General features: G+C 37.6%; 6 protein-coding genes and 1 long non-coding RNA gene across 14 annotated transcripts; 2 read left to right on the top strand and 5 right to left on the bottom strand.

Moving 5' to 3' along the window:
- Positions 1–321: 321 nt before the first annotated feature.
- Positions 322–5,081, bottom strand: LOC129568632 (uncharacterized). Its single transcript, XM_055446760.1, has 5 exons — positions 4,527–5,081; positions 4,151–4,265; positions 2,489–3,911; positions 1,338–2,427; positions 322–1,262 (listed from the first exon to the last, which is right to left on the bottom strand). The coding sequence occupies exons 3-5, from the start codon at positions 3,899–3,901 to the stop codon at positions 1,147–1,149; spliced, it is 2,619 nt and encodes an 872-aa protein (XP_055302735.1). The 5' UTR covers positions 3,902–3,911; positions 4,151–4,265; positions 4,527–5,081; the 3' UTR covers positions 322–1,146.
- Positions 322–7,517, bottom strand: LOC129568637 (protein tamozhennic). Of its 4 annotated transcripts, none has more exons than XM_055446768.1 (8): positions 7,100–7,517; positions 6,831–6,965; positions 6,567–6,766; positions 6,323–6,502; positions 5,917–6,004; positions 5,779–5,853; positions 5,169–5,641; positions 322–668 (listed from the first exon to the last, which is right to left on the bottom strand). In XM_055446768.1, the coding sequence occupies exons 2-8, from the start codon at positions 6,961–6,963 to the stop codon at positions 438–440; spliced, it is 1,380 nt and encodes a 459-aa protein (XP_055302743.1). In that variant the 5' UTR covers positions 6,964–6,965; positions 7,100–7,517; the 3' UTR covers positions 322–437. The 4 variants fall into 4 exon arrangements, with proteins under 4 accessions (XP_055302743.1, XP_055302745.1, XP_055302746.1 ...); XM_055446770.1 differs by having other exon boundaries at positions 6,831–6,988; positions 7,100–7,486; XM_055446771.1 differs by having other exon boundaries at positions 5,169–5,275; positions 7,100–7,481.
- A 220-nt stretch (positions 7,518–7,737) lies between these two features.
- LOC129568631 (protein diaphanous) lies at positions 7,738–13,930 on the bottom strand. 4 transcript variants are annotated; one of them, XM_055446756.1, is made up of 7 exons: positions 13,058–13,930; positions 10,377–11,223; positions 10,027–10,295; positions 9,815–9,958; positions 9,674–9,744; positions 9,544–9,600; positions 7,738–9,463 (listed from the first exon to the last, which is right to left on the bottom strand). In XM_055446756.1, exons 1-7 carry the CDS (start codon positions 13,353–13,355, stop codon positions 7,934–7,936), a joined length of 3,216 nt encoding a protein of 1,071 aa, XP_055302731.1. In that variant the 5' UTR covers positions 13,356–13,930; the 3' UTR covers positions 7,738–7,933. The 4 variants fall into 4 exon arrangements, with proteins under 4 accessions (XP_055302731.1, XP_055302734.1, XP_055302733.1 ...); XM_055446759.1 differs by lacking the exon at positions 13,058–13,930 and adding an exon at positions 11,986–12,003; XM_055446758.1 differs by lacking the exon at positions 13,058–13,930 and adding an exon at positions 11,524–11,790.
- On the top strand, positions 12,000–14,028 carry LOC129568646 (uncharacterized). Its single transcript, XR_008687972.1, has 2 exons — positions 12,000–12,451; positions 13,801–14,028. It is a non-coding gene; the product is annotated as an uncharacterized LOC129568646 (long non-coding RNA).
- On the bottom strand, positions 14,014–14,783 carry LOC129568645 (probable DNA-directed RNA polymerases I and III subunit RPAC2). Its single transcript, XM_055446804.1, has 3 exons — positions 14,609–14,783; positions 14,417–14,514; positions 14,014–14,339 (listed from the first exon to the last, which is right to left on the bottom strand). Exons 1-3 carry the CDS (start codon positions 14,624–14,626, stop codon positions 14,147–14,149), a joined length of 309 nt encoding a protein of 102 aa, XP_055302779.1. The 5' UTR covers positions 14,627–14,783; the 3' UTR covers positions 14,014–14,146.
- A 27-nt stretch (positions 14,784–14,810) lies between these two features.
- On the top strand, positions 14,811–24,045 carry LOC129568630 (serine/threonine-protein kinase Tor). 2 transcript variants are annotated; one of them, XM_055446753.1, is made up of 10 exons: positions 14,811–14,904; positions 15,011–15,731; positions 15,809–16,026; positions 16,091–18,089; positions 18,236–18,364; positions 18,491–19,964; positions 20,035–20,200; positions 20,278–22,074; positions 22,145–22,360; positions 22,441–24,045. In XM_055446753.1, exons 2-10 carry the CDS (start codon positions 15,515–15,517, stop codon positions 23,635–23,637), a joined length of 7,413 nt encoding a protein of 2,470 aa, XP_055302728.1. In that variant the 5' UTR covers positions 14,811–14,904; positions 15,011–15,514; the 3' UTR covers positions 23,638–24,045. The 2 variants fall into 2 exon arrangements, with proteins under 2 accessions (XP_055302728.1, XP_055302730.1); XM_055446755.1 differs by having other exon boundaries at positions 14,867–14,916.
- Positions 23,931–25,779, bottom strand: LOC129568636 (transcription factor Ken). Its single transcript, XM_055446767.1, has 3 exons — positions 24,463–25,779; positions 24,206–24,396; positions 23,931–24,139 (listed from the first exon to the last, which is right to left on the bottom strand). Exons 1-3 carry the CDS (start codon positions 25,592–25,594, stop codon positions 24,071–24,073), a joined length of 1,392 nt encoding a protein of 463 aa, XP_055302742.1. The 5' UTR covers positions 25,595–25,779; the 3' UTR covers positions 23,931–24,070.
- Between the last annotated feature and the right edge of the window lie 72 nt (positions 25,780–25,851).

Below are 25,851 nucleotides of genomic sequence, written 5' to 3'. Positions count from 1 at the left end.
GTTACAATCGACCGCACAGCAGACTGTAGTAGTAATACATGCAGTTCATTCAATTTCTTCTTTCGTTTATTGCATTCTCTTTCGCAGTTTGTGGTCAAATGAATTGGATGGATTTTGTCGCGAGTGTTACATAACAGACGGAGTGGGGCTATCTTCAGTCTGCTTGCATTTTATATTCTTTACCTTAAATTGTGTTTTATGCTCAAACAATATTGATTGTTATTTTAGCTATCGTCACGACGTTATGGATTTCGACATCATTCGGCATGCTTTTGTATAGCACAATGAAATTTTTTTCTTCGAAAAATAAACTACCTGTTATTTGATAATTTCCAAAACAAAAGCTTTATTTTCCAACAAATTTCGCATAGAACCAAATTAATTTAAATTTTAACAACCGATTCTTAAAAATTATTTTCGGCTGGCTTATAGATATTCTATTTGGATTGAAAATTGCAATTGCTGTAATCGGCTCCGTTCTTTGACTTTTGCATCAAGCTACGGCTATTGAAGTTACTCAAACATTCATAATGAGAATTTTGGTGGCAACAAGTACCCATATTGGTATCGACAAAATGTTCACCGCGTTCAATTGTACCACCAATTTGCGAATAATGATGATCCGGAAATGCTGGCAACGGATATCTATTTACCATTGTATATGTTTCCTGTACCCAAGAAACAATTGTTAACGCAAATACATCCATTACCAAGCGTATGTAAACGGTCGAATTAAGGCCCGCATTTGTGTGTAGTTTCAGTCATTTTTAACGTCACGATGGAAGTAGAAAAAAACGGTAAAAACAAATCAATTAGAAGGATATAAAAACGATTATGAATCAATTGATAACAAAATAACAAATCACGTGTGAAACAAGGTCATAAATGGACCCACCTCGAGTATCATCCAACTGTACGCTTCACTTGAACTAGGTCCATTTATGACTTTGGTAAATATTGGTGTGGATATTGAAATTGACCAACTGACTGAGAAAATCTTACATACAACAACTTACCTACGGGCTTAAGCCGTATTACATCGTGTATTTGCACACACATTTTAATGTACAAAGCCACAAAAATCAAGCTTTGATAATAACTAATCGTTAATGTTTTATTTTATTCTCTTGATCTACGCTCTACTTATCATCGACAGCATTTGATTGGCCATCTCGATTGGCCATCTCGACATTTTGGCCGTATCCTTTCTGGTGGTAACAAAAATGATTCGTGCACATTCAAGTCGAAAACCATACAACGGCCTAGAATGAACGAATTGAACTCGAAATTGAAATACAATAAAACATGAATGTGATTGTATTGTGTAGATCACATACCTCTGTACAAGATGCACTTCGCCGCACAGATGTCACGATGCCAAGTAGCAGTAAAAGCGTTCTGATCATTCATTGGGCTTGAGTGCCAGTTTTTCTGGAAGGCTATTTTCTTTGACCCCAATAACCCAATTCCTTTATCAGTTGCATCGTAATGTATTCGCTGCCATAATTGTGGTTTGGCCTTACGATTTTTGACACGAATCTTGCAAATACTTGTGTCACCAATTTTACCAAAACCTGGCAAATCGGATTCCGCTTCCGGTTGTTTGGTTACTTTACGACTGCGATGGCCTGCAACTCGACGTCGTTGACGTAGTTCACGCCGTCGTATGCGTCGATTGTACCGTCTCACTGCCTGTTCGGTATCCAATTGCTCTGGATTGTGGCTTTCGCGCTCACTTCGACGCTTTTCCCGGTGCTTCTCAGCTTTTTCGGCTCTAGTTACATTTGCTGTTGGCTTTTGGCTGGCATTTTGTTTTCGATCACGTTGCTTGCGCCGTCTGCTTCGATCAGTCACAATAACCGGTGGGAGTCTCACATCCTTGTGTGGGCGACAATCTTTGCACACTTTGAATCGGTCACTTTTTGTGCTTCTCGGAAATCGCCGCAAGCAATTGGCACAGGTTTGTGATGTATACGGCTCTGGGGTAAGCACAACATCCGTTTTGCCGTTCTTTTTTAGGCTAACTATGAACTTTCGCTGATCCGGTGATCGTTTTGTTCTTTTCACACCGATTTTCGAATTTGATGGGAACGCCGCATCACCAAGGAATACAACTCCTGTCTCATTGTTTGTTATGTGTTTAGCCATCAAATCCATTTCGCGATTAGACTCGATGTACTTGTGCAACGATAGCTGTGCGTATTTTCTTCTGGCGTATGTAGCCAATGAATCTGTCAGCATTTTGATTTTGTGCTTAATGAATGATTTCCATTGTGATCCTCGCGGCGATACGGATGTGATCGGATAGCTTTTCAAGTCGCGCTGTTCTTTGTGCACGTACTTTCTGGTCATTTTCGTGGCCTGTTTGTCGCGCATTCCTTGTCGCGCACCCCAGTGATATTGAATACTCGATAATTTGATGTTGGTCTGTGAAATGAACAACAACAATGCAAATCTATGTTAATTTTCATATGATATTTCAACTTACTTCAATTCCAGTAGCGAGAGTCCGACGCACGCAGGCCATTTTTGTTTTCTGGCCGAGATCAATTCCTGACTCATACTTGTAACCGCCTTTGCTGACTGGCTTTTCGTACTTTGCTTTGATTTCAGACAGAGTCACGCCGGCTCCTTTGCGTTTGGGTCTGCTAAACAACACCGACACGGCACTACTGTTGGTTTGAATTTTGTGGTAAAACTCTTTCGAACCGGTTCTGAGCTGTCTGATTTTGTCCATATCGAACACAATTCCCCATGCCTCGTCTTTGTTCTCGCCTTGCTTGTAGTATGTACGATAATCAGCACGGATATCCCATCCCCGTTCATTTCTCAACTGGCCAATGAAATCAATCAAATCTTTATGGTCGAATGGTATGTGCTTCAGTTTTGTATCACAGAGTGGAATAGCGGCGAAATTCTTCACTTTTGGTATCTTCGGTACCGACGGCTCTCGATTGTTCACTGGATCACGATCGTATGCTTTCCACTGTTCACGAAGGTGAGCCGTATCGATCAAAAATTTCTCTACAATTCGTTGCATGCCTATCCACATCCACAAAGACTCGAACCAGTCCTTTTGAATGTATTCGTACATTGTGAAGTATTTTACGAATGATGGGCCACAAAGCGGAGACACTTCCTTAAACAGTATTTCCATCTTCGACTTTCGACTTTCATCATCATCATAAGTCCAATCTTCATTGTACATCAAATTTTTCATCGTATTTCGAATGTCAATGTCATCGAAAGGCAAGTATGATGCATCATAAATAACGCCAAGTGGGCTTCCTTTGTGATTGAATTCATGGCACTTTACACGTAGAAAGTGGGTCAATCTCACCCAACAGTGCGTCTCCAAATTTGTCTTCACATTGGCCACATACTGGTCCTTGAGAGCATAAACTTGGCGAGTCATTTGATGGCGGCGTGGCCATTCAAAGTTGGGGCTACCTTGGGTCACCATCGCGAGAAATGCGTCTGGCATTTGGGCTGTGAGTGGATCGTTGATGTTGTTCGATGTGACACAGTTGAAACAGTCTGTAATCAAATTTGCTCCGTTTTGATTCACGAAGAAGTCCAAATTGCCATCATCAAATGCTTCGTTAATTGTGTAGAGCATTAACATCGATGCAAGATGCATGACTTTCGTAGCATTCAAACATTTCTCGAAGAACTTATGGATCAGAAATCCTCTTTCTGTTTCTGTTAACTTCGGATTAATTATCGAATTAAATGCCAATTTGATCGCGCCGATTTCGATTGTTCCATTTTCTGTCGACTGTTTTTCTGGATCTTCTTTCCGATTGACACGTTTTTTCTTCACAATTGAGTGCTTTTTCATCTGGACTTTATTCTCCCTTGGCTTACCAAACGTCTTATTGTGCCGCTTACGCCTCGCCATCGCGATGGATCTAAACGAGAGAAAATAAATTGAAGAACGAATGAAATGTTTGTTGCAAGCGATTGTGAAATTGGCTAACGCTACGGAAATCGAAAACAATGCACTGATTGATCGCTTCAAACGAATACGATAACAATGTGATGATATTCATCAGTCCGTCGCCATAAATCATGTCGAAACATGTACACCACACGCAAAAACATGATTTTACGCTAATTTGTTGCAATTTTCTACGTTCACTAAACTCACCTCGGTCACAATAAGTCCACTTCGTATGAATCCAAACGATTTGAATAGATCAGGCTTCGTTTGCTCTCTGTCTCCCTGTCTCAATGCGGATCTCGCCTCAAAATTGCGAAATAATCTTTGGAAAAAAAACCACAATCCATTAATTGTAATTGGTAACAAAAAAAAATGGGAAAACTTGTTGTGATCGAATTAATTTATATTGTTTTATTCGCGTCAATCAATGCAATCGGTCTAGAATATTGCGATTTTTCCCGCTTTGAACATGTCATTGAACATGAAAATGTGAACCGGTATGACGAAATAACAATTTCACAACAATTTCCAAAATAATCCACAATTTAATTTGTGCAAAAACTCTATTCTTAGCCGTACATACCTTTAAAAGGGTTTTGGTCTCGCAATTAAAGCAACTATTTCGCAAAAAAAATTGCCTTTTTTCGTTGAATGTTCACTCAAAAAAATGTGCGCCAATTTCTTGTCAATGTTCCTACACCAATGAGCCGCTGTGCTGAGTGACATTTGCAAAACGAATCGTTCGGCGCCAATGTTTCATCCTTTGAACACCACATTTGAATGGCGTGACGGTTTCTGCGTCAAAACTGCTGTTTTACGAATTGGAGACAGAAAGGGAAATCCCCAAAGAGAAGCAAAATGTTTTTGCTTCGACAGTTTTTTATACTGAAAATGATTATTATATCGTGCATATTTCTAGAGCTAATGAATAGTTTGAAGATTTCAAGTGACATTTACAATTGAAAATGTTGCACAACGGTTCTGATTTCTCAATTGATTCAAAGATGAAAACGATCAAATCTGTTGTACATATATAATTCTCAGTCAGTCAGTCAGTTTTCACACACATTATAACCGTCACAAATGGATGTGATTCGAGTGTAGCGTACAGTTGGATGATAACCGAATTTCATCCGATTCGGACGGGATTGTATGTGAATTAATGGTCAAATGCACCACTGAAGTGGGCAAAAGCATTACTTAATTTAACGGTAAAAAGCATTACATAAATGTTTCCTGTATTTTGTAAACTACAACTTGGTTGATGGTAAACGCCCATGCCACTCGAATGACTGCTGCGATCAGCTGCCACAGCAGCAGCATGAATTCCATCTGTACAATCATAATTTTTATAATTTGATGAGAACGGTTGATCGAATGAATGGCGTGAGACATTGTGGTGTTCCATCAATTTCGTCGGCTCGTTATTATAATGATCAAGTGATTTTGAATGCGGGATCGATGAATGGTGCGCCAATTGATTACTATAAATCGATTTCAGAGCACCACAATTATTTGAGCAACTTGAATTTGAAGACGGTGTATAGAATGCACTACAAGCGCCTTTTGATATAGTTGATTGAGATGGTAATAAATGACGCTGATTGTTACAAAGTGCAATTTGATTATGTGACGATGATGTGGCATAAATTGGAGGTGGTGGTGGTGGTGTTGGCGCTAAATTTGAATACGAACTCTCTAACATATGATGCAATCATAAATGATTAGAATAAAAAAAGAAGAAAATTCAAACAATGAGATGTGTAAAACAAAACAAAAAATGAAATGAGACAACTACTACACATGAAACTTTATCTTTCTTGTGGAATCCATACCATATTGTCTTTCTTTTCGTTGACGTCGTTTTTCAATTGCATATGCCATGGATTTAATAGCTTGGCTTGCAGATCCTACAAAAGAATGCGTTTGAAAATGACATATGTATAAAGAAGCAAAAACATATCTTTTTTTACCAATATGTGTTTCACGGAACTCAAAAATTTCTTGCCAAGTCGTTTGTAATTGCATCGCAATCAAACCTTGAAATATCTGCTTCATTATCTAAAAAGAGAATTAAAAATTTGTTTGTTGTTAACAAAAAGGTAAAGATAATTACTTTTATGGAAAATTTCAATTTTACACTTATGGGATTACAATTTGAAATCAAATCAAAAGGTGAAGATGATAGATATCAATTAATGTTTTCTTTATCATGTTGATCACTTGATTAGATTTATAGAGGATCAATCATTGGTCGATTAGCTTATTATTTGTACAAGTCCCAGAGTTTATAAAAGCCCAGCCCTTAAAGACTTAAATACTGGGAATTTAAAATATCGTGGTCTGACAATAGCTAGTCGTACTCATAATACAATTTACCTGACATTCACAATAAGCTATGACAGCATCCCTGCTAACATTTGTCACTTGATCTGGACAAATTGGACCTTCTAAAATTAAAGTGTGGTTTGGCAATAAAGTATATCCCATAGCTTCAAACATTTTCTCTGCGTCTATCAAGTTCGCCTTTACTTCATGTTGATAGTATCCTGAATACAACTGTTGGAAAAGAACTCTGATTGTTATATAGAATTCGTTAAAACCTTGTATCGATTTTTCTCACTTTGATGCAACGGTATTCTTTTCTCCATGGCTTTCGAAATAAGTTGTTTGCATATTGACTTATCGCTTCAAATCCCATCAGAGCTTTATATGCGGAGAATTGGTCTAATCTTAGAACCGATTGCTTAAACACGTGGGCAGTTTCGGTGAGAAAAAACTTTCGATCATGTTGAACTATGCTTAAAAAGTCTTTTAATTCATCTTTAAAAAGAAATAAAATATTTGATTTAGTTTAAAATGATCGCCAAGAAAATTCTTTTCTAACCTTCAAGTTTGCGCCTCATTTTCAGCTTTTCCATATTTTCTTCTGTATCAAGATAATCCCAATGAAGCCGTAGCAGATCGTCCCAGATTTCCTCCATTGTTTTGAACTCGTTTGAAATAATGTAGTCGGCCATTTCTGTAGGTATTATTTTTTTTGGTCTATTTGGTTTTACATTGATTTAATTGAACTTTTTCTGTGTACTAGCTAGGCGTAGAAATTATTGCAGCCCGGGCAAAGTTTCAAATACTGATTAATAGTTTGGCATGTACCTTTTATTTTCTTGTTGTTTTCTTTTTTTTTATTTGTGTTGTTGACCTTATTGCAATTCTCTAAAAGGCATCACACCATTGCAGTACACCAGATTTGCAAACGATTGGAAAGCGAGCAAACAAAAACAAAAACACTGCACTGCTGTTTTGACACATTTATGGACTATTTTTAGTACGTCAGGATTCTATGATTTAGTGTAACATTGTAGTGCACTAAACTACCAATTGTTGTCGAAGTACACGAATTTCTAATATCATTGGAATTGTTAAATGTGGATTCGATTTCTTGGTGAATTCAATAATATTAATCTTATAAGGGATTTTTCTTCTACAAACATTGACTAGAAAAAGATGAGCAATTCAATGTATACGTAAATTATGACACAAATGTCATCCATTTCGTATCGCTCTCCGTTTCGTTTTACGAAATTTCTCTGTAGTTTGCATTGAGCGTCAAATTTCAAAGTGCTTTCATCCAACCTTTTTTCGTTACACGTACCGGCATTGACCTTGAGTGTCTATCAGATTCAAACAAAGAGATAACGCAACTGAATCAATTTTTTTTGTATAAAAATCAACATTTGTTGACAATTCTTTTCATATTTTATTCAGCCAATATAAGAAAGACATTATTCAACTGACTTTTTTTAAAATGACAATACATGTTTATTTGCAAGTGTGTCATATGTATGTACATTTGTATGAGCATTGGGCATTTTTTAGAAATACAGCACATTGAATCAATACAAAAAAGGAGCTATTGACAATTATACAAAAGATAAAGACAATTTTCTGAACGAATACTTATAAATATATATATAATGCAGTTGCGATTTATGATGCAGTTACAAAGTTATTTGGAATAACTCTAGTTCTTGATCGATTTCGGCTCAACTGTGCGCGCCGCTCAGCTCCTGCAGGCCGTTGTCCACGTTTTCTACGATCCCTGTTTCCAAAAGCCGAACCATTTTGCAGAGCATCTAGTAAACTGTCCATGACACCTTCCTGTGTTTGTACAGCATCCATATCGACGAGCGCAAGTTTCCTTTGCTGACGATCCTGTAAATGACGTTGGGCTTGTTCGCGAGCCTCACGGATTCTTCGTGTTTTTTCTTCTTCTTCACGGACCTTTACATTGTCTCTATATGCTTGTGTGAATAACTCCTTAAATGTTTTTATATCGGAGAAAAATTCTTCCATGGGATATTTATTTGTATCGAATGCGAAGTATTCGCCTACATCCTTGTAGTAACTCTCCATTTTATCTTTCATTTTTATTAACACTTTTACTTGATCATTGCAAGATGATGCGAAGTCACCCATCACTTCAATGAACTTATCATCGGGCGACTGAGGTACTTTACTGTTTTCCAAATCGGACTTCAAGTTTTTCAATGAGGTAGTCATTTGATTCAATGTTTTCTGAATATTCTCCAAACTAACGCGTGCCGCTCGTTCTACATGTGATAATTCCTCGCCAAAATTGAGTAGCTCAGGGAACTTACTTTCGATCGTATCGACCATATAGTGTAGTAGTGTCTGCTTGTTGTCTAAGTCTTTTGTGTTTGTCAATTTGGTGAGGAAGGAAATTTCAAAACCGAACGCTTGACCATTTTTCGATCCGGAATTCATATAGTTGCCGAACAATAAAATAAGTTCTAGAATCTTCGCAAATTTTTTGCTGGTTTTGACCTCTTCGCAAGCCGCGGTCCCTGCGACAATATCAGGTTTAACATCTTGTACCATATCGCCAACACATAACTTAAAATTGATGCTATGCAAACGAGGCACAAGTCTTTTGATCTCACCGAGTGTGGCTGCGAACTTTTCGGCGCCAGACAATTCGTCGCCAGTATTTTTTATTTCTTGTAATCGTTTCAATTGATCTGGTGGCGGCAAATACTGAATGAGTTGTTGAATTATGTTCGAGTTTAGTACTGATGTATCACAACGTAGAATACATTGTTTGATATGGTCGTGGCTCAAATGCTTCAGAGACCCGCCCAATAAAATTAGAATGTTTTGGGCTGATTTTCCATCGAGTACACGCAAATCGACCACGTTCTTCTTTGTATTCGCCGGCTTATCGACTGAATCTTTGTCGGACTTCTTTATAGGTTTTGATGAGAATTTGGCTGCCAAACCAGCGAATATATCTTCTGACGCTAACTTTTCCTCTTGGCACTTCACCCAAAACGCTTTCTCCGAAAGTTTTTGCGGTATAATTGCTTTCCAGTTGGCTCGCTTCATTGGTCCATCTGCGTCGAATTTCTTTTTGGGTTTTAAATAGTGCGGCAGTGTATTTGCTTGGGGCATAGGAGCATTTGGCATCTGGAACATTGGTGGCGGCGGTGGTCCAGTTCCCTATACGCAATACAATGAAATGTAGAAATGTGAGAACATAATTTAAAAAAGAGGTGCCTTGAACAAAATTGTGAACTTACAGGCATTGGCGGCGGAGGAGGAGCATTTCCAGTTGGTGGTCTCATAGGACCCATACCCTATTTTGGAAGAAGCAATAACATATTTTTGAAATATGAACTCGCACAATTGGTTAGTTTCCATTTTACGTACCGGCATCGGTGGTGGTGGCGGTGGAGTCGGGCCTCCTGGCATCGGCGGTGGTGGTGGAGGAACCGCGGCTCCTATGAATTAAAAAAATGATATTTATGTATTAGTAGGTGCTAAATATAACTCGATTTTTTTTGTAAGTACCGGGCATCGATTTCATTCCAGGCATCGGTGGCGGAGGTGGTATATTGACTTTTGGCAATTTGGATGTTTTCCCAGGCATGACTCCGGTGGCTTCGTACTCTCGTATCTTTTCTTCGAGGTGTTGTGCCCGGGCTTCTGCTTCTTCTATAAAATTAAACAGAATTTTTTATTACCTCTGCTATTGTGTATAATCAATTTTCTGATTTGCTTACGCCGTGCGGTTTCCAGCATCTCCAACTTTTTATCGTACTCTTCGATTTTCATTGTCTCTTTTGCTCGTGATCTTTCCACAAGCTCGTCCAACAACATTGATGTATCAATGTGAAAATCGCGACTCTCAAAATTTGGATCACATCCAGCCTTGTGCAGAACAATTTGCGAAACACACTCTTCGATCAATTGAAAATAGGCCGGACGAAATAGATGATCATCTCTTATGTATAGCAAATGCTGCAAAATTGAAATGAAAAATGGCTCCGCACTGTAAAAATAAAAGACTTTTTTTTTATCAATTCATTACTACAACTACGCATTTGCAAAATTAATTGCAATCTTTTTTTACCTGGTTTCAACAACCAAATTTTTAAGAACTTCAAAACAATCGTTCATATCATCCATTTCTAGACGTACGTTGTCAAAACGCTGGCTAAATTCTTCGAAATCATCTTCTCTTATCTCATTGAATATCTTGAAATGTTTCGTCAAATTTTCATTGTTGCTGGTGTTCACAATTTCGGTTAGCAAATCAAGTCGCTCATATAATCCCATTCTCATTATTTCACATCTTAGATGCAGACGAAAGTTCAGGTCACTTGGTGTGTTTGTAAGCGTATTGATGAAAATAAGCGTGTGACAGCACAGCTCACGTTTGGGATCGGAGTTTTCGTACTCGGCAAAAAGTCCATCGACAATTGACTTGAACCGCGTACCATTTTTAAATGCTCCATCGTGTGCCATTGAAATGGCTCGTAATACTTTTTCGTATCCATTACGTTCCGAAATCAAGCAAAAACCGGCAAGCAAACGAACTGCTTCGCACATTGTTTGGGGTTTCTTGGGATCGATACATTTTGCCAATAAAAATATGGCTGCATGAGACTCTGGCTTCAATATCAAATTCAATCCCCATGTATTGTTTACTATTGCCTTAAGGCATCTAATGCACTCGTACTCAATTTTGTCATGATATCGATTCTGTTTACTGTTCTGCAATTGTATTACAATCTCATTTATTCCGTCCTCACCAAATTCCTTCATCCAACTCAACGGATTACTCGTCAGTGCCACACGCAGACTCTCCAAACAGGCATGAATTTTGGTAGGACTATGGTCTTTATCACGCATATAGTCGATGTAGTCTTGTGGTTTTTCAAACCGTGAATTACCTCGATGTTCCAGTGATGATTTGCCTATGGATTGGAATGAAAACCAAAAAATGTATTCTAATTTGATTTATCAATAAATAACGTGTTGCACTAGAAGTGTTAATCACAAATTTTCACAATCTTTCGATCGTTTATTCTCTATTTCATATATTATAATATGAAGATCATTGTTCCAGATTTATTGCAGTTACCGTATGCTACCTACATACATATATATTTGTGTATTTGTTACAATTAAATTCAATTCAATTCAGTTCAGCAAAACTTTGAATTATATCATACAATACACGTAAGGTATGAATGAATTCATTTGCAAATAGCAACCGTTTGTGTTTTCGCAGGTGTATTTTACGTATCACAATCTGTATCGCATAACATTTAATAAACTTCTGCTATATTATTACACATCTTTATCCGTTGCATTCACTTTCGCTATTGAATTACAAATGTACTTAATGATTTAACATTTGCATTTGCATTTCTCTGTTAATTAAAATCAATAAGAATTATTTAAAGAAATTCTTCGGTCAACCATTGATAAAAGAGAAGAAAAGCAGAAAAATACAAAAGAATAATTTAAATTGATAGTAAATATTCTACCATACTGCCAATAACAAATTTTTTTGACTTTTTTTTAATGGAAAAATATGCAAAAGTTTACATCATCTTAAAATATGTGGTGACTAATTAGATGCAGAATGCCAAAACGTTGATTCTATTTTTAGTTAAATTCTTTCCAAAGAAATCAGAAATTTGACGCAGAAAAATAAGAGCACAATTACATACAAAAACGTTATATTTTCTATACAGTTATGGAATGTGTTTCGTTATGCCAGTATTATTTGTATATTGTGCAAGTGTGATAAGTATTTTATTCGTTTGGCCATGCTAGCTCCGTAAAGCGATAATATTTTGTTTATTCGCGACGGGGACATTGAATTCTGGTTCGGAAATTGCACGTTTTTCACACAGACATACACATGCTCGTGATAACGAATTCACAACAGAATCATAATTGTAGCGTATTTAGCGCTTGTTTCGCACATTCCTCATAGAACTTGAATAAAAATGTTGTGACGAAGAATGGAAGCGTATCTACTCGACAAGCTATAATTATGAATTACATATTGTACTGTACAATGAAAAGTGACACGTACAGTCAATTGCCGTGAAGAAGTAAAAGAAATTTTACACAGTTGAGTGGACACTTAAAAAAATAATATTGCTATCACATCAAGAATTTTTTCCAAGCGTAAGCAAATGTCTATTGTCTTTCTTTTCGATTGGTGTCGTCTTTATAATTTTAGTTTTTCAGTACAACCAATACAAATGCACGAATTTCGTATTAAATACGCATGGAAATACGATGCCCATAAAAATTCATATCATTAGTCAATTGAATAAAATACGCAAAATGACTGGCATCATGCAGTCTATACCATACATATATACGTGTTGTATACTCTTTATATGGTATTAAGTCACACACAATAAGAAGCTTACGCAGATGCAAATATAAACCAACCACAAAAACTGAATTTAACATGAATCAGACACACAATAAAAGAAAATGACGTCATTAAACACATTTTCGACCTAAAAAAGGCGAAACACATCAAGTAGAGATCATCGTACACAATACATATCAAATGGTACATCTTCTATCATTCCAGTTTCCGAAAAAAAAGAATAAAAGAAATGTCGGAGTTAGTTAGGCGTATCACATTTTACGCGCTCGTTTACAAACACTCTTTTCGCGACCAATCAAATAGTTATATATTTAACTGCTTCCTCTTATACACACGCTAACATTGAACTAAGACATTACGAAATCTCCGTGACAAAAATGGAATTTTACCTTTGAAATGCATTAGAATCATATCACGTTTTTCGTCGAGCGACTTTTCTAAAAGCGGTTGACGTTTGTCCTTCGGAATGTTCATATCTTCGAGAATATCGACGAATTTCTCATCGACCTCCTCGTGCGTTAGTCTCATTATTTCATTGTGCAAGTCTTGTGGGTCAGCCAAAGATTCGGAATCTGCGGATATTGGACGCCCACCATTCGCTGTGTAACTTTTTCCTTTAGTTTTCGGTCGCCCGAACCACATATCGAGCAGTCCGCTACTAGTTTTCGTTTTATCGTGTTTCGACATTGTGATGTTCTTCTGTTTATTTTCTTTTGTTGTCTGATTTTATTGGACGCGTTCCGCACTGTTAATCACACACATTAATTTCTTTTCATTGATTTCAACTATTTGTATTTTGTATGGAAGAATATTTTTGTTTCTTTGTTTTGTTTTGTTTTCATAGAAAAAATCGCTGGCTAACACGCATGTAAAATTTACTTAACATGTACGTCTTGTCACACGAGCACAATCAACTTCAATATTCACGATCATCCTAAGTACTGCAGTTGAATTATTCTTTTTTTTAATTTGATGTATCATGTATTTTGTAGATTTTTGTCCAAAATTTATTTTCCACTTGTTTCACTATTAGAAATAATTTGACTAAAGTACTGCAAGCTTAATTTAGTTATCAATCCGGTTTCTTGATCGAAAATTATATATAATTTTGTTCTTGTAAATTTCAACACAGCTTAACTGGACGTGCAACAACAAAATAAGACACAGGCAAACTAAAAACTGTTTTCAAAACACTTGTTAGAGTTTCGAAATGTAGTTTGGTGTGAAGTTGTTTTCAAGTACGCTTCGGTTCACGTACAATCAACGTGAACTTGGTTCAACAACAACCGTTCATATGACATACATGCATACGCAAAACATGTGCTCAAAATAATACAAATAGACGAACTTTTAGAACTGATTCAACATTTGTTTTATTCCAGTTTATCCATGTATATGATATTAGAATTATGGTGGGTATAAGAAGTACAAACTATTAGCGAAAATGTACAATGAAAAATGGACATTTCTCCCGGCCTTTACTTTGGTTCCTGGAAATCATTGTATGCACTCTCAAACGTTGTTATTGTATGATCACAAACTTTTTCCAAATCAGCTAGACCTCTGCGGAGAACATCAACAGCACGAACATTCTTGGAAGCTTGTATCCGTAAATGCATCTTTGTATCAGCTGGATGAGGTACAGTGTAACCGCAAAAATTCACATCTGGACTGTGAATTAAGGAAAAATAAAATGAATTTTGCCTTGAATTTACTTGAAAAAACATGAAAAAGACACTCAAACTAACTATCGACATATGATTGATTTCAGAACATTGCCCAAAGTGTGGCCTTCATTTTCAAATACAAATGTGCATGATGACTCGTTATCGTCTACATTTTCCAACTAAAAAGAAGATCCAACGTTCAAATTTAATGTTTCCGATACATACATGCCTCATGGGCAATATTTGAAATGTTCATCTTTTTTTTATACTTACAACAGCAATCGATGGCATTTTGAGTTTAAATTTTCACAAAAATCTTCACTTTCCTTATTATCTGATGTTATTTCAGTGTGAGGGAATGCTTGAAATGTTTTTGTTTTGACAGCTTCAAACTTTATTACTTGTGGTCGGTCTAGCGGTTTACCGCTTTGCTACATTGTAATGTAGAAGAACAACAACAACAGTGCGATGACAGATTATAATTCCAGATTATAGTTCCTGACGCTAGAGTTCCAAACATAAGCGACAAAAGCAATTGACACCAGATAGACGTAACAAATTTAGTCGGAGTAAAGATTTTCGTACAATAGTATTTAATTTTTCACAATCCCTTTAAAATATACATAAATTTTCCAACGAAACGTGTAAATTTTTTTTACTGTGTTCTCATATCAGGAACATTTGATAGATGGGAATTTTCCAAGAAAAAATAATAAACACTAAAATATGACAGATGCAGATACAATGACAGTGAACGGTGTTTGGTGTAAAACGAGGCAATTTTATGCTTCAGAAAATTAAAAAAAATAGTAACTATTCAACACATTAGTTTCTCCAATTATATCTAAGGAAAGTGAATGAAATGTCAAAATAAAATTCAATAGATCTGAAAATTATACAACAGAAATAAAGTCAATAAAGAAAAAGGAACTCACGGTTGAAGTGGACGAACCTAAAGTGAAAAAAGAAATGTATGTTTTGGATTTTCCATCAAAGAGAAAATATCGAAGCGAACACTTAACCTCAAACAGGGAACTGTGAAATTTGTGAAAATGTTTTGTAAACAGAAATTGAAAAAAGACTTCATTTAATCGTCGATTGACACCGTTTTGATCGATTTTATTTCAATTTTGAGAGGAAATTAAATAGAACGAGATACAAATAATTGATTTTTTCAATATGACGACCGTACAGCATTTCGTCAATGGGCTGAAATCACGTAATCGTGATGAACAGAACAAAGCAGCCGCTGATTTGATACTTTATGTAAAGACCGAACTGCGGGAAATGCCCCAGGAGGAGCTGGCATTGTTCTTAGATGATTTCAACCACCATATTTTCGATATGGTTTCTAGTTCAGATGCCAGCGAAAAGAAGGGTGGTGTTCTTGCAATAAGTGAGTTTGTATTAAGTTTAACGATGATTTAAATAACGATGAAATCATTCATCATTATTGTTTACTTTATTCAATAGAATGTCTTATCAGCGGTGATGTAGTAAACACAGCGAGTCGTATCCCACGTTATTCAAATATATTACGAAATCTTCTGCCATCGAATGATGTATCAGTGATGGAAATTGCTGCAAAAACTTTGGTTAAATTAGCTTTACTGCCCGGTTCAAAGGGTGCCGAATCATTCGATTTTGATTTAAAGCGAGCCTTTGAATGGCTTTCGGAAGAACGAAATGAGGTAAAGAAGTTACTTAATCAATGGTTTGTTCTTAAAATTCAACATCTAATTTTATATTAAATAGGGAAAACGTCATGCTGCTGTGTTGATATTACGAGAGTTAGCCGTAGCTATGCCAACATATTTCTATCAGCAAGTATCTGGATTTTTTGAACATATTTTCACGGCAATGCGTGATCCAAAGCCAATTATAAGAGAAGGGGCTGGACAAGCGTTACGAGCAGCTCTAGTTGTAACTTCTCAGCGTGAGAGTTCCAAGCAAATGAACAAACCACAATGGTATAAATTGTGTTTTGACGAAGCAATGGTTTGTTTCGCCGAAGTCCCAATGAAGGAAAAGGGTGTCACAAAAGATGATCGGGTTCACAGTGCGCTAATTATTTTGGACGAATTACTACGGTGCTCAAATGCAAGCTGGGAGCGCAAATACAATTCATTACGATTTTTGGAACCTGAACGAAAGAAGCATCGAACAGATGATTATGGTACATTGCTACCACGTTTCAAGGCACCTTTTATTGATAAATTATCCCACTTCAATTCATCTCATACATCCTACTTGTATGACTTGGATTGTAACATGAAATACTGCGGTAATGTCCAAGAATCATCTGTATGTCGACAAATTATCATTGAAAACTACGATGATATTTGCCAACGGATCATGGAGCAACGTCCTGTAAAATCAGCATATGTACAACAATCATTGTTTTCAATTCTACCCCGCCTGGTGGCATTCAATCGGGAAATTTTCGTTCGTGAACACTTAAACTCTACGATAAACTATTTGTTAAACACTCTGCGAGGCAAAGAGAAGGATCGAAACCAGGCTTTTGTGACACTCGGCTATATTGCTGTTGCCGTCAAAGATGAGATCGAGCCGTATCTGCCGACTGTATTTGAAATCATTAAAGCAGCACTGCCATCGAAGGATGCTCATGTGAAAAGAAAACCAACTCCTGATCCCTCTGTGTTCTTGTGTATCACACTTTTCGGTCACGCAGTTAAAAATGAAACAATGATCACTGATTATATCAAAGAACTATTGGAACCTATGAAATCGACTGGCGTGAGTCCAGCGCTAACAATATGCTTCAGAGAGTTGGCGGAACAGGTCCCACGGCTACGAAACATAATATCCGATGGACTTTTGAATATGCTTTCACAGGTGCTGCTTATGAGCAAGACCTTGTCTCAGTTGGGAACTCCAAAACATCATATAACCGCACAGTTTGCTTCACTTACCACAGCTGATACCCAGCCTGATACGGCTACAATTGTTCTCGCTCTAAAAACACTGGGCACATTTAATTTCGGTGTATTTGATTTACTTGAATTTGTTCAAAGATGTGCTGATTACTTCTTGCAACATGATCAGCAAGAAATCCGTTTGGAAGCGGTTGAAACATGCAGTCGATTATTGAAGATTACGATTCATCAGGATGAATCAGATCAGTCAACCATTGATATGGTTAATCACTGTTTAAATCAGTTGCTCAATGTCGGCATAACTGATCTGGATGCAAATGTACGATTGAGAGTGCTTAAGTCACTGGATGAAACATTTGACAATCAACTGGCTCAGCCGGGTTCCCTGGGGGCTCTATTGATGACACTAAATGATGAGGTGTTCGAAATACGGGAATTAGCTATACAAACTATTGGTCGGCTGTCAGCAAAAAATCCCGCCTTTGTTATGCCTAGTCTACGTAAAACTTTGGTGCAGCTTTTAACTGAAATCCAACACTCAGGAATGAGTCGAAATAAAGAACAAAGTGCTCGCATGTTGGATCACCTGATTGTGAGTACACCTCGTCTGATATCTGCGTACATGAAACCGATTCTTACAAAGCTTGTACCAAAACTGAAAGAACCAGAATCGAATCCTGGTGTGATTTTGAACGTACTTCGTGCAATCGGTGATTTGGCAGAAGTGAATGGAGGTAGTAATGAGATGGAGCGATGGGCTGATGAACTTTTATCAATCTTGTTGGAAATGTTAGGCGATGCTGGCTCGCCTGAGAAGCGAGGTGTTGCTCTGTGGACGCTTGGCCAATTAATTGGTAAGATATTTTTATTTTATTTTATTTTATTGACACCGCCAAAGACCTGGCTGAATAACTGTAAAAAAAAATTTACGGTAAAAAATTCTTGTACACTTGCTTGATTTAGAAAACATCAATTTAATTGTCTCTTTCTTGCATTCCAGGTGCAACGGGCCGATGTGTAACACCATACTATAGATATCCATTTTTAATTGATATACTGATAAATTTCTTAAAAACAGAACAACAGCGCACAATACGTCGAGAAACGATTCGAGTTTTGGGATTGCTGGGTTAGTTAAATGTAGTATTTACATTATTCAACAAGTGGATGATGATTTTTTTTTGTTATTTTCAACCTCGAAAACCAAATTTCTAAAGTCTCTGTTTGCAATCGACAATTTTCCATCTCTTTTTAGGTGCAATGGACCCGTACAAACACAAAATGAATAAAGGACTGATCGACAGCCAGAATGATGCAATTCTAATTTCAATGTCGGACTTAAAATCAGACGAGCATCAGGATTTATCGACGGCTGAGACTCTTGTTAACATGGGAAATGTTTTAGAAGAATACTATCCAGCCATAGCAATTTCAACTTTGATGCGCATTTTACGAGATCCAACGTTATCACAACATCACACCAGTGTCGTTCAAGCAATAACATTTGTTTTTCAAAGCCTGGGTATCAAATGTGTTCCATATCTATCACAAGTGCTGCCAAGTTTGCTGGGCAACATCAGAACGGCCGATATGAATCTAAAGGACTTTTTATTCCAACAATTGTCAACGTTGATAGAAATTGTGAAACAACATGTAATTTCGTACATGAATGATATATTTAAATTGATTCGTGAGTTCTGGACGATAAACACTCCTCTGCATGGCACTTTGATAAACCTTATTGAGAAAATTGCCATAGCGCTCGGTTGTGAATTTAAAGTGTATTTATCACAACTTATGCCGCAAATGCTTCGTCTTTTGGCGCATGACAATTCAAAAGATCGTATCGTAACGATAAAATTATTGCAAGCATTGCAAAGTTTCGGTGCGAATCTCGACGATTATTTACATCTAGTGATTCCACCCGTGGTTAAGCTATTTGAACCATGTGATTTGCCACTGGCGGTTTGCGTGTGTGCTTTAGAGACAGTTCATCATTTAGCAGAAATATTGGATCTAACTGATTTCGCAACACGAATCATTCATCCAATCGTTCGTGTGCTTGACACTAGTCCTGACCTCCGAGTACCGGCCATGCAAACTCTATGCTCAATGGTGCTTCAGCTGAATAAGAAATATAAAGTGTTCATACCATTAGTCCAAAAAGTCATTGTAAAGCATCGCATTACGTGCATAGAATATGAAAAATTATTGCCACAAATTCAAAGTAATACAACGGTTGTATTGGATGATGAGTCAAGACGATCATTAAAAACGAAAAAGCGAGACGTTGCTTTATGTTCTGACATGAGTACCATGAAGAAAATGCAACCCGTTGAGTCGCAGCTACGCATGGCCTGTCAGGCATCACGGAGAGTCTCTAAAGACGATTGGGTGGAGTGGTTAAGAAGGCTAAGCGTCGGTTTGTTGAAAAACTCCCAATCGCCCGCATTGCGGTCATGTCAAGCATTGGCTCAAAATCCGACCCTGTTGCGAGATTTATTCAATGCTGCCTTTGTATCATGTTGGACTGAATTGAGTGATGAAATGAATGAAGAACTTGCGGCTAGCTTGAGACAAGCCCTCGAAGTGCAAGATATGCCTGAAATAACACAAACAATTCTAAATTTGGCCGAATTTATGGAGCATTGTGATAAAGATCAACTTCGAAAAAAAACGTTGAAAATTGACCCGAAAATCTTGGGGCGTCGTGCAATGGAGTGTAGAGCGTATGTTGACACAAAATCGTTCATACGAAATTACTTGTAGTTATGTTTCAATATCCAATTTTCCCCACAGTTATGCAAAGGCATTGCACTACAAAGAACACGAGTTTCACGAAGACAAAAGTCCACAAGTGCTGGAAGCATTGATCCTGATCAACAACAAGCTACAGCAAAAAGAAGCGGCCGAAGGATTACTGGAGTATGTTATGGGGTGTAGAAATGGAGAGGAAGAGCCAAAGGCAAGTTAATTGATTACACAATATTTATTATAATGGATTAAAATAAACAATGTCAACAACATATTTTCATAATATAGGTGCAAGTTAGATGGTATGAAAAACTTCATAGCTGGGACAAAGCATTACATTTATACAAGCATCGGCTGGACAATAATCAAAGCGATTTGGACTCAAAACTCGGTTATATGCGTTGTTTAGAAGCCCTTGGTGAATGGAATGAACTTGGTAGCTACGCTAAAGAGCAATGGCCTTCATTGGGAGATGGAAAAAGTCGTGCAGGACGATTGGCAGCTGTGGCTGCTTGGGGTTTACAGGACTTTGAACAGATGCGAGAATATGTGCGATGCATTCCAGAGGACACACAAGATAGTTCGTTCTATCGAGCAGTGTTGGCCATTCGTGATAGTGAATTTGAAATCGCACAAAGTTTAATCGATGAAACCCGTGACCTATTAGACACTGAACTAACCGCAATGGCAGGCGAATCGTATGAACGAGCATATGGTGCAATGGTTTGTGTTCAAATGTTATCCGAACTAGAAGAAGTCATTCAATATAAACTGATCCCCGAACGACGGGAAACTATTCGGAATATGTGGTGGAAACGTTTGCAAGGGGGACAACGTCTAGTCGAAGATTGGCAAAGAATCATTCAAGTTCACTCACTAGTCTTGTCGCCACACGAAGATGTGCACACATGGCTAAAATATGCATCTCTGTGTCGCAAGAGTGGTTCATTGAAATTATCACACAAAACACTGGCCATGTTAATGGGTGTTGATCCATCCGAGACTCCAGAGTCACAGTTACCCACAGATAAACCGCAAGTGACATTCGCTTATTGCAAACACTTATGGATGAGCAACGATCATGAGCGGGCCTACAATCAGCTCGATCGGTTTGTCAACACATTCAGCATGCAAAGTTTGACAAACCAAACTTTGCAAACCAATGCAGTTTCCGACGAGTTGAGAGATGAGAACAGACGGCTACTCTCACGATGCTATATGCGACTCGGACTTTGGCAAAACAAATTAGGGGGCATAACGGATGATTCCATCAATGGAATTCTGGGCTGCTATGAAAAGGCAACACAACACGATCCAAATTGGTACAAAGCATGGCATTCATGGGCGTATATGAATTTTAAAGTAGTCCAATCACAGAAGCAAACGCAAGAAAATAATACGAACAATGGAGATTTCGTACGCGACAAACGTTTCGAGAAAAATTTGATTACCCAATATGCCGTTCCAGCCGTTCATGGATTCTTCAGATCTATTAATCTTTTGCAAGGCAATTCCCTTCAGGACACACTGCGATTGTTAACACTTTGGTTTGAATACGGTCAATACACTGAAGTGTATGACGCTTTGGTTGAAGGCATGAAATTGATTGAGATAAACACCTGGCTACAGGTCATACCGCAGCTAATCGCCCGTATTGACACACATCGCAGCTTAGTTGGTCAATTAGTTCATCAACTCCTCATTGATATCGGAAAACAGCATCCTCAAGCATTGGTTTATCCATTGACGGTAGCATCAAAGTCCGCTTCACTGCCACGTAAAAATGCAGCACACAAAATTTTGGGTTCGATGAGTGACCACTCACCCACACTTGTACAACAGGCATTGATGTGCAGTGAAGAACTTATTCGTGTGGCAATTCTATGGCATGAACAGTGGCACGAGGGTCTCGAAGAAGCATCTAGATTGTATTTCGGCGAAATGAATGTTACCGGCATGTTTGATACGTTGGAACCGTTGCATGCAATGTTAGAACGGGGACCACAAACACTGAAAGAAACTAGTTTTTATCAGGCCTATGCTCGTGATTTGAATGAAGCTCTGGAATGGTGCCAACACTATAAGGTTGGTTGTTATTATTATGTCACTTTTGGAGAAACACAATTAACCGCTTTCTTTTTCATGATCTTGATAGGTATCCGGTAAAATTCGTGATTTGAACCAAGCATGGGATTTATACTATCACGTGTTCCGTAAAATATCACGCCAATTGCCACAGTTGACGTCATTAGAATTGCAATATGTCAGCCCGAAGTTATTAGCTTGTAAGGACTTAGAATTAGCTGTGCCTGGAAGTTACACGCCTGGCCAAGAGCTCATCAGAATAAGTAGCATTCACCAAAATCTGCAGGTAATAAATAGTAGATCTTGTTTAAAAAAAAACGATCCCTTCAACGTGATATTAACGCTGAGGTTACTCTCATTTTCTAGGTGATTACATCAAAACAACGACCAAGAAAGCTATGTATTCGTGGTTCGAATGGCAAAGATTACATGTTCTTATTGAAAGGGCATGAAGATTTGCGTCAAGATGAACGTGTTATGCAATTGTTCGGTCTCGTCAATACATTACTCCAGCATGAGCCCGACACGTTTAGACGTAATCTAACAATTCAAAGATACGCAGTAATTCCACTCAGCACCAATTCTGGCTTGATCGGATGGGTTCCGCATTGTGATACATTGCATACCCTTATTCGAGACTATCGTGACAAACGTGGAAAGCTTTTGAATTCGGAACATCGTGAAATGTTGAAAATGGCACCCGACTATGACCACCTTACTCTCCTTCAAAAAGTTGAAGTATTTGAATATGCATTGAAGCAAACCAAAGGGAATGATCTGGCCAAACTTCTCTGGTTGAAAAGTCCTTCGTCGGAGGTTTGGTTCGATCGAAGAACCAACTACACAAGATCACTGGCTGTTATGTCAATGGTTGGTTATATCCTTGGTTTAGGTGATAGGCATCCCTCGAATCTAATGTTAGATCGATTGAGTGGAAAAATTTTACACATCGATTTTGGTGATTGCTTCGAAGTGGCCATGACACGTGAAAAATTCCCCGAAAAAATTCCTTTCCGTTTAACTAGAATGTTGATAAATGCAATGGAAGTAACCGGCATCGAAGGAACTTATCGACGTACTTCTGAAAGTGTAATGCATGTACTACGTCGTAACAAAGACAGCCTAATGGCGGTTTTGGAAGCATTCGTCTATGACCCGCTTTTGAACTGGCGTCTGCTTGATACAACCACTGACAAGAATCATCGATCAAAAACGACAGATGGAAATGCTACAACCGGCGCTAGCTTAGCAAATAGCGTCGATGACTCAATGGATTTGTTAAGCATTCAACAACAAAATAGACTAAAGGGCCAACAATTCAATAATATAGACGGAAAAGGGGTGGCAGTTGGTGAAAGTGTTAATGCTGTACACAATCCAACCGAAGTCACCAATATGAAAGCCAGATTAATTGTCGATCGTGTCAAACAGAAGCTGACCGGTAATGACTTTAATACGACTGAAGAGATAAGTGTACAACGTCAAGTTGATTTGTTGATACAGCAGGCAACAAACAATGAGAATCTTTGCCAGTGTTATATTGGTTGGTGTCCATTCTGGTAAATGCCACCGAATATATTCAAAATAAAAATATTGTTTATTGTTGTCAACTGTTTGAAAGGAAACTATACTTCTATGTTTTGTGCCCTGGATTGTGTGACGGATTGAGAAGGAAAAAAATACATTTTATGCATTTAGATCGAAAATTGTGGGTCACCAATTTAATTTTTTTAAGTCAGACTACAAGGTCCACTCACATGCGTTATATTTTTTAACTGTGAAGTGAAGACGTTGCTATTAGTTACTATTTTTTTACACACACACACACATACACGCGTAACAAAAACCACAATATGTTTGTATTTAATTCCAATTATTTCTTCAAACTGTACATTACAAAAAAAAAACGCTAGATATAGTTTGTAAGTTGATTTCTTAGAATTACAATAATAAAGATCGACTTAAAATTTATACATGATTTACGTATCCCATCATTCTACTCATTTTGTTTGACTTTTGATTTTCGGTTGGATTTGTTCAATGCGTTTGCATACCGCCACATGGTCTGAAATAAATATTAATTTTAGATAAGAACAATAGGAAAAAGTCAGAAATAAATGAAAATATTAACCGCTTTTGGAATATTAAACAATTTCGCCGCTTGATACTGTGACATTCCGCTGCGACACTTTATCAAAGCCATCTCCAATCTTTGGCCATATTCAGAGTTCTCAGTCCGATCTTTAACGCGAAACGATTCCGGCAGTTTTCCTTCGACGGATAGCTTTTTCTTGTCGCGATGAAGTGTAGTTAATGGTATACCTGAAAAAATGGAACATTTTAAATTTTTTCTTAATTTAGATTTGTCAAAAACGAATGTATTCTCACCATATTTAGCACTAATACTGGTCAAACTTTTTCCGGACAAAATTTCACGCTGCGCATTTTGTCTTTCCACGGTGACTTCTTTATTCGATGGTTGATACTGTTCACACTTTCGTACCTCGCGCCAAATAGCCGTTTTTGGGACTTTGTATCTATCGGCAGCCATTTTCAAACTTAGTCGTTCGTGTAACACGGCTTGTACAGCACTGTCTAGTGCGGATTTTCGTTCGAGTCGATAGTTCTGTTTCAAATTTTCATTGTTGCGGAACCGATGGTACAAAGTCGAACGTGGTAAATTATATTCTACCGACAGTCGGTGAATGGTTTTGCCATTGTTTACTTCGTTCAAAGCCTTGTCAATTTGTGAGCTTGTACTGCGCGTACCTGGTCGACTTATATTTCGCTGACGTTTGCTGCTGCTCTCAGGAGTGTCTGTACCGTCTTTTGTAAACACACTCGGCATATCTTCAACTTCTTTTTCGATTTCAAATGATATGAATTCATTGTCTTCTTGCCTACCTTCATCGTATTCATTTTCCATAAACATTTGTTCCTCCTTAATTATTCCATCATCTTCTAGATACTCCTCTAAATAATCAGGCTCAATGCTCTCCTCTTCACTGTTTACACTCTCCGCTTGTGTAACCACCATATACTCTTCACATGACCAACTCTCGCTCGAACTATTGTATAGCTTATTGATTCCATTTTCATCTTTTGGATTGATATCACCTCCTACCTTCAAACCAGCTCCATTCAATGTAAAACCATTAGCGACACATCCTTTGATATCCAAGAAATTACAGAATTCGAGTAAGGTTGTCAAATAGCCTGAAGCGATATTGGTTTCGCCAGTGTAAATGAATTTAAGTATAGCTTCTAATACTGATCTATCAATATCTGGTATATGAATTGTTGGTGACTCGACCGATGATGGTAATTCGCTGAATATCTTCCGGAAAAAATCACTCGACGACGATAAAACAATCTGATGCGCTTGGATACGGACTCCTTTTGCAGTGATTAGCGTACAGTCCGTTTCCAAATTATTGTCAAACAAATACTGTTGCTCCTCAATAATCTCCTTCTTATGATCATTCCATTTGATGGTACGCAGTATTGTTGGCGAGTCCATTTTCCACTCTTTAAAGCACGCTTACCATAGATGTGGGGAAAAGGCAAATATTATTTGAAATTAGAAAAAATAATTTGTCACCGCGTCGTGTAGTTTGTTTTTTTAGATTCAAATAAATGACAGATGTCGATGAAAATGCGTCAATTATGGTTTTTCTAGCAGCTGTATGTTCTAGTAGTGTTGCCATTGCATGAACTACAAGTATTCACAATTTATCGTTCGGATTTTTTCAACGCGTCTATTCAATCATAATAAAA

This window comes from Sitodiplosis mosellana, unplaced genomic scaffold (genome assembly GCF_009176505.1).
Source record: "Sitodiplosis mosellana isolate CC-2019 unplaced genomic scaffold, AAFC_SMos_1.0 Smas_scaffold_21, whole genome shotgun sequence".
NCBI lineage: Eukaryota > Metazoa > Arthropoda > Insecta > Diptera > Cecidomyiidae > Sitodiplosis > Sitodiplosis mosellana.
Note: the sequence above shows the minus strand (reverse complement) of the source record. Positions and strands in the feature narration are given on the sequence as shown.

Bases quoted from the DNA above. Each gene is read 5' to 3' on its own strand.
- LOC129568632 (XM_055446760.1), bottom strand. From the start codon at position 3,901: ATGGCGAGGCGTAAGCGGCACAATAAGACGTTTGGTAAGCCAAGGGAG. The intron at 2,428-2,488 runs GTAAGTTGAAAT...TTCATTTCACAG, and splicing joins CTCTCGCTACTGGAATTGAA to ACCAACATCAAATTATCGAG. The intron at 1,263-1,337 runs GTATGTGATCTA...CGTTCATTCTAG, and splicing joins GAAGTGCATCTTGTACAGAG to GCCGTTGTATGGTTTTCGAC.
- LOC129568637 (XM_055446768.1), bottom strand. From the start codon at position 6,963: ATGGCCGACTACATTATTTCAAACGAGTTCAAAACAATGGAGGAAATC. The intron at 6,005-6,322 runs GTAAATTGTATT...TTCTCTTTTTAG, and splicing joins TAGCTTATTGTGAATGTCAG to ATAATGAAGCAGATATTTCA. The intron at 5,854-5,916 runs GTAAAAAAAGAT...ATTCTTTTGTAG, and splicing joins GTTCCGTGAAACACATATTG to GATCTGCAAGCCAAGCTATT.
- LOC129568631 (XM_055446756.1), bottom strand. From the start codon at position 13,355: ATGTCGAAACACGATAAAACGAAAACTAGTAGCGGACTGCTCGATATG. The intron at 9,745-9,814 runs GTACTTACAAAA...TTTAATTCATAG, and splicing joins TGGAATGAAATCGATGCCCG to GAGCCGCGGTTCCTCCACCA. The intron at 9,601-9,673 runs GTACGTAAAATG...CTTCCAAAATAG, and splicing joins CGCCACCACCACCGATGCCG to GGTATGGGTCCTATGAGACC.
- LOC129568645 (XM_055446804.1), bottom strand. The intron at 14,340-14,416 runs GTTAGTTTGAGT...CTTAATTCACAG, and splicing joins AAATCAATCATATGTCGATA to TCCAGATGTGAATTTTTGCG.
- LOC129568630 (XM_055446753.1), top strand. From the start codon at position 15,515: ATGACGACCGTACAGCATTTCGTCAATGGGCTGAAATCACGTAATCGT. The intron at 19,965-20,034 runs GTATGTTGACAC...TTTTCCCCACAG, and splicing joins CGTGCAATGGAGTGTAGAGC to TTATGCAAAGGCATTGCACT. The intron at 22,361-22,440 runs GTAATAAATAGT...CTCATTTTCTAG, and splicing joins GCATTCACCAAAATCTGCAG to GTGATTACATCAAAACAACG.
- LOC129568636 (XM_055446767.1), bottom strand. From the start codon at position 25,594: ATGGACTCGCCAACAATACTGCGTACCATCAAATGGAATGATCATAAG. The intron at 24,397-24,462 runs GTGAGAATACAT...CCATTTTTTCAG, and splicing joins CAGTATTAGTGCTAAATATG to GTATACCATTAACTACACTT. The intron at 24,140-24,205 runs GTTAATATTTTC...TATTTATTTCAG, and splicing joins TGTTTAATATTCCAAAAGCG to ACCATGTGGCGGTATGCAAA.